The sequence below is a fragment of the Cherax quadricarinatus genome, chromosome 4 (genome assembly GCF_038502225.1).
Source record: "Cherax quadricarinatus isolate ZL_2023a chromosome 4, ASM3850222v1, whole genome shotgun sequence".
NCBI lineage: Eukaryota > Metazoa > Arthropoda > Malacostraca > Decapoda > Parastacidae > Cherax > Cherax quadricarinatus.
In genome coordinates this window covers 76,874,081-76,886,594 of record NC_091295.1, presented here as the reverse complement: position 1 = coordinate 76,886,594, position 12,514 = coordinate 76,874,081, and the positions used below count along the sequence as shown (strand labels likewise).

The 12,514-nt window shown below is 38.3% G+C and overlaps 1 protein-coding gene across 1 annotated transcript in view; it reads right to left on the bottom strand.

Moving 5' to 3' along the window:
• Positions 1–4,816: 4,816 nt before the first annotated feature.
• The window catches only part of LOC128684257 (uro-adherence factor A), a 40,152-nt gene continuing 32,454 nt past the window's right edge, over positions 4,817–12,514 (bottom strand). Inside the window, exons 5-6 of the mRNA XM_070098438.1 lie at positions 6,336–6,410; positions 4,817–5,372 (exon numbers count right to left, since the gene is read on the bottom strand). Coding sequence (XP_069954539.1) covers positions 4,880–5,372; positions 6,336–6,410 — 568 coding nt within the window. The 3' untranslated portion in view covers positions 4,817–4,879. The remainder of the gene's footprint in view (positions 5,373–6,335; positions 6,411–12,514) is intronic.

The following is a 12,514-nucleotide window of genomic DNA, read 5'->3' as shown; positions in this document are numbered from 1 at the left end:
TGTGGAAGTTAGGAGGTGTGGAGTTACTAAAAGTATTAGTCAAGGGGGCTCAAGAGGGCCTGTTGAGGTGGTTTGGTCATTTAGAGAGAATGAAAAAGTAGAACGACTTGGAGAGCTTATAAATCTGTAGAGGAAGATGGAGTAGGGTTGGAGGAAGGGGATATAGGACGTTTTGTTGGTGAAGGGCTTGGATTTCCAGCAAGTGTGCGTGAACGTGTTAGATAGGAGTGAATGGATACAAATGTTTTTGGGACCTGACGAACTGCTGGAGTTTGAGCAGGGTAACATTTTGTGAAGGGATTCAGAGAAACCAGTTAGCCGGACTTGAGTCCTGGAAATGGGAAGTACAATGCCTGCACTTTAAAGGAGGGATCTGGGATATTGTCAGTTTGGAGGGACATCTAAGCTGTCATATCTGAGCGCCTCTGCAGACAGTGATTATGATTGATGGTGAAAGTGTTGAATGATGATGAAAGTTTTTCTTTTTGTTTTTTGTCACCCTGCCTTGGTGCGACACGGCCGATGTATTAAAAAAAAAAAAGAACCACAAATTAAAAGTTACAGCAATAAATAACATCACACTGGTGCCCCAAGACCTAGATAATACCAAAATAACCCACACAGAGAGAAAGAAACTCATGATAATGTTTCAGTCCAAATTAGACCATTAACTAACAAGATAAATTAAGCTTTTAAGCATACTAACACTCAATCTGAAGTCTGAAACGTTTATTAAGTTGAATCATGTTGTGAGCACAATGACAGATAAACACCAAGACTGTGATTCTAGCAGTTTGTCAATAAATTATAATGGTAATTGTGCCAAACTTTCTAACTACTTTTTGTACTTTTCATTTTGTATGTGGGGTATATTCCTGACTGCCAGATAAAACAAGTGTAAGAAATTAAACACAACATATACTGGGCTAACATATGATACAGTATATCAGATTATTTAATAACTGAAGCAACACTAAAAAATTAGCAGTTATCATTTATACCGGGTTGATAAAAAGGTAAACTAACAACCTGTGGTAAACACAAGAAAGAAGTCCTGGAATCACTTTGTCAAAATATTTTCTTTCACACTTGAATGTTTTGCCATGATCTCTCAGTAATAAGAATTTTATTTCCTCCTGATTGCTTTAAAAAGGAAAGTATCCATGCACCACCCAATATATCTGTTAACAACCCTGGATTATAATTTTACAACCATAATGGATATGAAAAATTATGTTGTATATTTAAAAATATCAAATGAATGTGTAGCCTTTTACCTATAATGTGGATAAAACTAAAAATTAAAAACTTAAAAAACAGCACTTCATCAACCGTGTACCAGTAGATGGATTCAAAAATGGTACAATCAATCTTGCTGCAAATCATTACCCTGCAAGTAAAAACTTCTAATGAAAAATTAAAGGATCAGTTAACCATTTAGTCACACTGTCAATATGAACAAGTAAAATTGAAGAACCACAGGATATTAAAAAGGGACAACCAGTAAACCATTTAGCTACAATGTCAACTTGAGCAGCTAAGACTTATGGCATGCAAACAAATTTGAAGTGCCATACATTGTCCTTACAAATATTTATATCAACCTATGGTATGATAAATACCTATGAGTAAAAATGAGAAGAATCTTTCTCAGGTTAAGATATGCTCTAGACAAATATTTAATGTCCTAAAAAAAAAATTAAATAGCAATTGGGATTTAAATGCCAATTATATACAAAGCAAAACCTACCATACTTTATAAACCCAGGTAGTTCTACATTAACATAAAACCTACCATACTTTATAAACCCAGGTAGTTCTACATTAACATAAAACCTACCATACTTTATAAACCCAGGTAGTTCTACATTAACATAAAACCTACCATACTTTATAAACCCAGGTAGTTCTACATTAACATAAAACCTACCATACTTTATAAACCCAGGTAGTTCTACATTAACATAAAACCTACCATACTTTATAAACCCAGGTAGTTCTACATTAACATAAAACCTACCATACTTTATAAACCCAGGTAGTTCTACATTAACATAAAACCTACCATACTTTATAAACCCAGGTAGTTCTACATTAACATAAAACCTACCATACTTTATAAACCCAGGTAGTTCTACATTAACATAAAACCTACCATACTTTATAAACCCAGGTAGTTCTACATTAACATAAAACCTACCATACTTTATAAACCCAGGTAGTTCTACATTAACATAAAACCTACCATACTTTATAAACCCAGGTAGTTCTACATTAACATAAAACCTACCATACTTTATAAACCCAGGTAGTTCTACATTAACATAAAACCTACCATACTTTATAAACCCAGGTACTTCTACATTAACATAAAACCTACCATACTTTATAAACCCAGGTAGTTCTACATTAACATAAAACCTACCATACTTTATAAACCCAGGTAGTTCTACATTAACATAAAACCTACCATACTTTATAAACCCAGGCAGTTCTACATTAACATAAAACCTACCATACTTTATAAACCCAGGTAGTTCTACATTAACATAAAACCTACCATACTTTATAAACCCAGGTAGTTCTACATTAACATAAAACCTACCATACTTTATAAACCCAGGTAGTTCTACATTAACATAAAACCTACCATACTTTATAAACCCAGGTAGTTCTACATTAACATAAAACCTACCATACTTTATAAACCCAGGTAGTTCTACATTAACATAAAACCTACCATACTTTATAAACCCAGGTAGTTCTACATTAACATAAAACCTACCATACTTTATAAACCCAGGTAGTTCTACATTAACATAAAACCTACCATACTTTATAAACCCAGGTAGTTCTACATTAACATAAAACCTACCATACTTTATAAACCCAGGTAGTTCTACATTAACATAAAACCTACCATACTTTATAAACCCAGGTACTTCTACATTAACATAAAACCTACCATACTTTATAAACCCAGGTAGTTCTACATTAACATAAAACCTACCATACTTTATAAACCCAGGTACTTCTACATTAACATAAAACCTACCATACTTTATAAACCCAGGTAGTTCTACATTAACATAAAACCTACCATACTTTATAAACCCAGGTACTTCTACATTAACATAAAACCTACCATACTTTATAAACCCAGGTAGTTCTACATTAACATAAAACCTACCATACTTTATAAACCCAGGTAGTTCTACATTAACATAAAACCTACCATACTTTATAAACCCAGGTAGTTCTACATTAACATAAAACCTACCATACTTTATAAACCCAGGTAGTTCTACATTAACATAAAACCTACCATACTTTATAAACCCAGGTAGTTCTACATTAACATAAAACCTACCATACTTTATAAACCCAGGTAGTTCTACATTAACATAAAACCTACCATACTTTATAAACCCAGGTACTTCTACATTAACATAAAACCTACCATACTTTATAAACCCAGGTAGTTCTACATTAACATAAAACCTACCATACTTTATAAACCCAGGTAGTTCTACATTAACATAAAACCTACCATACTTTATAAACCCAGGTAGTTCTACATTAACATAAAACCTACCATACTTTATAAACCCAGGTAGTTCTACATTAACATAAAACCTACCATACTTTATAAACCCAGGTAGTTCTACATTAACATAAAACCTACCATACTTTATAAACCCAGGTAGTTCTACATTAACATAAAACCTACCATACTTTATAAACCCAGGTAGTTCTACATTAACATAAAACCTACCATACTTTATAAACCCAGGTAGTTCTACATTAACATAAAACCTACCATACTTTATAAACCCAGGTAGTTCTACATTAACATAAAACCTACCATACTTTATAAACCCAGGTAGTTCTACATTAACATAAAACCTACCATACTTTATAAACCCAGGTAGTTCTACATTAACATAAAACCTACCATACTTTATAAACCCAGGTAGTTCTACATTAACATAAAACCTACCATACTTTACAAACCCAGGTAGTTCTACATTAACATAAAACCTACCATACTTTATAAACCCAGGTAGTTATACATTAACATAAAACCTACCATACTTTATAAACCCAGGTACTTCTACATTAACATAAAACCTACCATACTTTATAAACCCAGGTAGTTCTACATTAACATAAAACCTACCATACTTTATAAACCCAGGTACTTCTACATTAACATAAAACCTACCATACTTTATAAACCCAGGTAGTTCTACATTAACATAAAACCTACCATACTTTATAAACCCAGGTAGTTCTACATTAACATAAAACCTACCATACTTTATAAACCCAGGTAGTTCTACATTAACATAAAACCTACCATACTTTATAAACCCAGGTAGTTCTACATTAACATAAAACCTACCATACTTTATAAACCCAGGTAGTTCTACATTAACATAAAACCTACCATACTTTATAAACCCAGGTAGTTCTACATTAACATAAAACCTACCATACTTTATAAACCCAGGTAGTTCTACATTAACATAAAACCTACCATACTTTATAAACCCAGGTAGTTCTACATTAACATAAAACCTACCATACTTTATAAACCCAGGTAGTTCTACATTAACATAAAACCTACCATACTTTATAAACCCAGGTAGTTCTACATTAACATAAAACCTACCATACTTTATAAACCCAGGTAGTTCTACATTAACATAAAACCTACCATACTTTATAAACCCAGGTAGTTCTACATTAACATAAAACCTACCATACTTTATAAACCCAGGTAGTTCTACATTAACATAAAACCTACCATACTTTATAAACCCAGGTAGTTCTACATTAACATAAAACCTACCATACTTTATAAACCCAGGTAGTTCTACATTAACATGCAGTAGCTTTTCCTACTTTGTGGTGATAAGGTCTCACTGTCACTCATAGTTTTTACTGCATTGTAATCGTCTGAAATAAAAGTGGTAGAAGACTCGACATATATGTCTGTTTCTGACTCCATAGATGTGTCTTCTCCTGACTCTACCGAAGTGTCTGCTCTTGACTCTACTGAAGTGTCTGCTCTTGACTCTACTGAAGTGTCTGCTCTTGACTCTACCGAAGTGTCTGCTCTTGACTCTACTGAAGTGTCTGCTCTTGACTCTACTGAAGTGTCTGCTCTTGACTCTACTGAAGTGTTCACTTCAGACTCAATGCATGTGTATGCTGCAGACTTCTTGTTTGAGTCTTTCACAATGGTATCTACTGTTAAACAATCTAATCTCAAGTCCTCTTCAATTGGCGTGCTGCTTCGAGGAGTTGCTGGGCAAAGAGTGCGCTGACAAGACGCTTTGCCTATGTTCTCGGATGATTCCACATTTCTGAAAATACAGTTAAATGAAATAGATTTTATGACTAGCATAATATGCCACATCAAAAACTTATCAAGGTAGACTCCAGATTTGTATTCATGTACTCGCCTATTTGTGCCTGAAGAGGTCAAGTCTTAGTTCTTGGCCCTGCCTCTCAACTTGATTCCTGCCAGATTCTCTCTCTCCTTGCTTTGTGGGCTATATTGTACCTATTCTTAAAACTATATATACTGTCAAATTATAAAAATGTACATTCATTCCATGAGTTTTTTTAAATCATCCTCAACAGGAAGTATTTTACCGAGTGTGCCAGTTTAGGGGATAACCACTTTTAGTAACCTATTCCATACATTTACAACACAGCTACATCATGCGCCTTTTCTAAATTAATATGCAAGAAAATTTCCTTACCTTCATCTAAGCATTGTTCATTCATATGCTTCAATATAACCACTTAAACTACACATCCCTTACCCTTCCTAAATCCTTCTTGTTCCACTGCAATCCTACTTTGTCTTACCTTTAACTCTTTGAATAATTCTATCATACATAATATACTAACTGTTGTAAAGTAAAATCTTAGCCTATTTAATTCAAGTGAGTTATTGTTAGGTTCATTAAAAATATGTTAGTTGCCTTGGCTAGGCATGTTAGGATTCTTTTTTTTTTTTTTGCTGTGAAAGGAAAGATGCCCAAAAGCTGGTGTGTTATTTCCTTGGCTGACAACCTAACTTACCAACTAGTTATAATATCACCATCAGACAAAATTAGAGTATGAGTGCACCCTTGCATTGAGAATTATCAGCTTAATAGTAAGTGCCAGTTGAGATACACAATGCTCCTATATAAAGAGCTATATTACTTGTTAAACAATAAATCTGCTTACAAGTTAATAACATGCTTTTTATACACATATTAAAAACTGCAACGAAGCGAAAAGAGTAAATTGCCAATAAAAATTAACAAACTTACACAATTACTGATGAGAGTGAAGTGACCTTAGGCATCACACTCACATTAATTGCTCTGCGTGGTTCCACACACCATCTAATGCAGAAGAACATATGTAACGAAGGTGAGGCATGAATGATACGGTAAAAATGCTGGTTTTGAAATAGGGAAAATTTACCTAACGACTGCTACATCAGATCAAGTGACATTGAATTCAAAACTGCATAAAATGCTCCTCATGACTGAGATTTCATTTACTGACAAATCAGGAGAATAATTTAAGAGCACGCTCAATGTTATCTGTTATTGATTCTGGGAATCATTGCCTCCTGCCCCTATCTGGAATTACTTCCTAAACTGGGATGAAAATATGAAATAAATTAACTGTAGAGAAAAAATAATAATAATAAAAAAAAAAGACAGCAATCCTGTCAGTGTATACCACACAAATAATATGCAAATAGGAAAATTAAACTTATGACAACATTTCAGTCTGACCTTGATCATTAACCAGACAGAAAAAAATGAAGGGAATGGAGCCAGTATATATATATATATATATATATATATATATATATATATATATATACGAGAGGGAGGATGAGGCAGAAAGTAGTACAAGAGGAGGTAGTAATATAATTACAATAGTAGAGAGAGTAGTATAATTGTAGATGAAGAGGTAGTAGTATAATTGTATATGAAGAGGTAGTAGTATAATTGTAGAAATAGAGCTAGTAGTATAACTATAGAAACAGAAGTACGTAATACAGTGGACCCCCGCATAACGGACGCCTTGCATAGCGGACAATCCGCATAGCAGACGCTTTGATCGCTAAAATTTTGCCCCGCATAGTGGACAAAAACCCGCTCAGCGGCCTTCGTCCGAGACGCGTCCAATGTGCGGCCTGAGCCACGCTCACATGTTCCGCGGGTGGCATTGTTTACCAGCCAGCCTCCGCGGTAACATCCAAGCATACAATCGGAACATTTTGTATTATTACAGTGTTTTTGGTGATTTTTTTCTGGAAAATAAGTGACCATGGGCCCCAAGAAAGCTTCTAGTGCCAACCCTACAGCAATAAGGGTGAGAATTACTATGGAGATGAAGAAAAAGATCATTGATAAGTATGAAAGTGGAGTGCGTGTCTCCGAGCTGGCCAGGTTGTATAATAAACCCCAATCAACCATCGCTACTATTGGTGGTACAGCTGCTGCTGCTGCTGTATCACCGTCAGCTGCTGCTGCACTGTCAGCTGCTGCTGCTGTACCACCGTCAGCTGCTCCTGCTGCTGTAGTACCGTCTGCTGCTGCTGTAGCATCATCTGCTGCTGCTGTAGCATCGTCTGTTGCTGCTGTTCCACCGTCAGCTGCTGCTGCTGCTGTAGCATCGTCTGCTGCTGCTGCTGCTGTAGCATCGTCTGCTGCTGCTGCTGCTGCTGTAGCATCGTCTGCTGCTGCTGTAACATCGTCAGTTGCTGCTGTAGCATCGTCTGCTGCTGCTGTAGCATCGTCTGTTGCTGCTGTAGCATCGTCTGCTGCTGCTGTAACATCGTCAGTTGCTGCTGTAGCATCGTCTGCTGCTGCTGTAGCATCGTCTGTTGCTGCTGTAGCATCGTCTGCTGCTGCTGCTGCTGTAGCATCGTCTGTTGCTGCTGTTCCACCGTCAGCTGCTGCTGCTGCTGTAGCATCGTCTGCTGCTGCTGTAACATCGTCAGTTGCTGCTGTAGCATCGTCTGCTGCTGCTGTAGCATCGTCTGTTGCTGCTGTAGCATCGTCTGCTGCTGCTGCTGCTGTAGCATCGTCTGCTGCTGCAGTAACATCGTCAGCTGCTGCTGCTGCTGCTGTAGCACCGTTGTTGGTGTGGCTTATTGAGAATACCAAGAAACAATTAACCCCAGAGGATTTGCCACCCAGGATAGCCCAAAAAAGTCAGTGTCATCGAAGACTGTCTAACTTATTTCCATTGGGGTCCTTAATCTTGTCTCCCAGGATGCAACCCACACCAGTCGACTAACACCCAGGTGAACAGGGAAAATGCCTGGAACTAGTGCTCATATTGGTGAATTTAGAGCCAGCAAAGGTTGGTTTGAGAGATTTAAGAATCGTAGTGACATACACAGTGTGATAAGGCCTGTTCTGGAAGAAAATACCAAACAGGACCTACAGTACTCAGGAGGAAAAGGCATTCCCAGGACACAGTGTCTCATCAGTCATTGCTGCTGCATCTTCAATAAAGGTAAGTGTCATTTATTCTTCATTTAGTAGACTAGTACATGCACAATATATACTGTGCATGTACTACTCTACTATTGTGCATGTATCCTTCTCTTTGTGTGTAGGAAAATGTATATTTCATGTGGTAAAAATTTTTTTTTCAAACTTTTGGGTGTCTTGCACGGATTAATTTGATTTCCATTATTTCTTATGGGGAAAATTCATTCGCATAGCGAACATTTCGCATAACAGCCAGCCCTCTTGCACGGATTAAGGTCGCTATGCGGGGGTCCACTGTACTAGTATAAATGTAGTAGTATAATTGAATAAGCAGAGGCGATAGTATAAGTAGTAAAGAGTACAGTGTTAGAAGTGACAATAAGAAAGGGGTAGTGGTAGTGATACTAGAGTTAGACAGTGGAGTGTTAATGAAGCAGTAGTAGTGGAGGTAGTCCAAGTTGGACTGCAACATCATCGTAAGTTTCATTCTCCGATGTGTGTTATTTGTGTATTGTTCTGGGAAGTTTATGTCTTCTTATTCTTAAGTGTAAACTATTAAACAGACTTCTGTTTCACTCAAATTTTTTTTTATGAAATCAGTAAGCTTTTTTTTTCTTCAACAAGTCAGCTGTCTCCCACCGAGACAGGGTGACCTGAAAAGAAAATGCTTTCATCATCATTCAACACTTTCACCTCACTCATACATAATCACTGTATTTGCAGAGGTGTTCAGAACACAACAGTTTAGAAGCATATATAAAGATGTACAACATATCCCTCCAAACTGCCAATATCCCAAACCCCTCCTATAAAGTGCAGGCATTGTTCTTCCCAAAATTTGCAGTACTCAAGTCCAGCTATATAAAAATAACCGGTTTCCCTGAATCCCTTCACTAAATATTACTGTGCTCACACTCCAACAGCTCGTCAGGTCCCAAATACCATTCATCTCCATTCACTCCTATCGAACATGCTCACACGTGCTTGCTGAAGTCCAAGCCCCTCGCCCACAAAACCTCCTTTACCCCTTCCCTCCAACCTTTTCGAGGACGACCCCTACCCCGCCTTCCTTCCCCTGCAGATTTAAATGCTCTCCATGTCATTCTACTTTGATCCATTCTCTCTAAATGACCAAACCAGCTCAACCACCCCTCTCCAGCCCTCTGACTAATACTTTTATTAACTCCAAACCTTCTCTTAATTTCCACACACTGATTCTCTGCATAATATTTACATCACACATTGCCCTTAAACAGGACATCTCCACCACCTCCTCGTTGCAGCATTTACAACCCAAGCTTCACACCCATATAAGGGTGTTGATACCACTATACTTTCATACATTCCCTTCTTTGCCTCCATATACAGTGGACCCCCGCTTAACGATCACCTCCAAATGCGACCAATTATGTAAGTGTATTTATGTAAGTGCGTTTGTACGTGTATGTTTGGGGGTCTGAAATGGACTAATCTACTTCACAATATTCCTTATGGGAACAAATTCGGTCAGTACTGGTACCTGAACATACTTCTGTAATGAAAAAAGATCGTTAATCGGGGGTCCACTGTATAATGTTTTTTTTTTTTTTTATTATCACACCGGCCGATTCCCACCAAGGCAGGGTGGCCCGAAAAAGAAAAACTTTCACCATCATTCACTCCATCACTGTCTTGCCAGAAGGGTGCTTTACACTACAGTTTTTAAACTGCAACATTAACACCCCTCCTTCAGAGTGCAGGCACTGTACTTCCCATCTCCAGGACTCAAGTCCGGCCTGCCGGTTTCCCTGAATCCCTTCATAAATGTTACTTTGCTCACACTCCAACAGCACGTCAAGTATTAAAAACCATTTGTCTCCATTCACTCCTATCAAACACGCTCACGCATGCCTGCTGGAAGTCCAAGCCCCTCGCACACAAAACCTCCTTTACCCCCTCCCTCCAACCCTTCCTAGGCCGACCCCTACCCCGCCTTCCTTCCACTACAGACTGATACACTCTTGAAGTCATTCTGTTTCGCTCCATTCTCTCTACATGTCCGAACCACCTCAACAACCCTTCCTCAGCCCTCTGGACAACAGTTTTGGTAATCCCGCACCTCCTCCTAACTTCCAAACTACGAATTCTCTGCATTATATTCACACCACACATTGCCCTCAGACATGACATCTCCACTGCCTCCAGCCTTCTCCTCGCTGCAACATTCATCACCCACGCTTCACACCCATATAAGAGCGTTGGTAAAACTATACTCTCATACATTCCCCTCTTTGCCTCCAAGGACAAAGTTCTTTGTCTCCACAGACTCCTAAGTGCACCACTCACTCTTTTTCCCTCATCAATTCTATGATTCACCTCATCTTTCATAGACCCATCCGCTGACACGTCCACTCCCAAATATCTGAATACGTTCACCTCCTCCATACTCTCTCCCTCCAATCTGATATTCAATCTTTCATCACCTAATCTTTTTGTTATCCTCATAACCTTACTCTTTCCTGTATTCACCTTTAATTTTCTTCTTTTGCACACCCTACCAAATTCATCCACCAATCTCTGCAACTTCTCTTCAGAATCTCCCAAGAGCACAGTGTCATCAGCAAAGAGCAGCTGTGACAACTCCCACTTTGTGTGTGATTCTTTATCTTTTAACTCCACGCCTCTTGCCAAGACCCTCGCATTTACTTCTCTTACAACCCCATCTATAAATATATTAAACAACCACAGTGACATCACACATCCTTGTCTAAGGCCTACTTTTACTGGGAAAAAATTTCCCTCTTTCCTACATACTCTAACTTGAGCCTCACTATCCTCGTAAAAACTCTTCACTGCTTTCAGTAACCTACCTCCTACACCATACACTTGCAACATCTGCCACATTGCCCCCCTATCCACCCTGTCATACGCCTTTTCCAAATCCATAAATGCCACAAAGACCTCTTTAGCCTTATCTAAATACTGTTCACTTATATGTTTCACTGTAAACACCTGGTCCACACACCCCCTACCTTTCCTAAAGCCTCCTTGTTCATCTGCTATCCTATTCTCCGTCTTACTCTTAATTCTTTCAATTATAACTCTACCATACACTTTACCAGGTACACTCAACAGACTTTTTTTTTTTTTTTTTTTTTTTTCAACAAGTCGGCCGTCTCCCACCGAGGCAGGGTGACCCAAAAAAGAAAGAAAATCCCCAAAAAGAAAATACTTTCATCATCATTCAACACTTTCACCACACTCGCACATTATCACTGTTTTTGCAGAGGTGCTCAGAATACAACAGTCTAGAAGCATAAACATATAAAGATACACAACATATCCCTCCAAACTGCCAATATCCCAAACCCCTCCTTTAAAGTGCAGGCATTGTACTTCCCATTTCCAGGACTCAAGTCCGACTATATGAAAATAACCGGTTTCCCTGAATCCCTTCACTAAATATTACCCTGCTCACACTCCAACAGATCGTCAGGTCCCAAGTACCATTCGTCTCCATTCACTCCTATCTAACACGCTCACGCACGCTTGCTGGAAGTCCAAGCCCCTTACCCACAAAACCTCCTTTACCCCCTCTCTCCAACCCTTTCGAGGACGACCCCTACCCCGCCTTCCTTCCCCTATAGATTTATATGCTTTCCATGTCATTCTACTGTGATCCATTCTCTCTAAATGACCAAACCACCTCAACAACCCCTCTTCTGCCCTCTGACTAATACTTTTATTAACTCCACACCTTCTCCTAATTTCCACACTCCGAATTTTCTGCATAATATTTACACCACACATTGCCCTTAAACAGGACATCTCCGCTGCCTCCAACCGTCTCCTCGCTGCTGCATTTACCACCCAAGCTTCACACCCATATAAGAGTGTTGGTACTACTATACTTTCATACATTCCCTTCTTTGCCTCCATAGATAACGTTTTTTGACTCCACATATACCTCAACGCACCACTCACCTTTTTTCCCTCATCAATTCTAT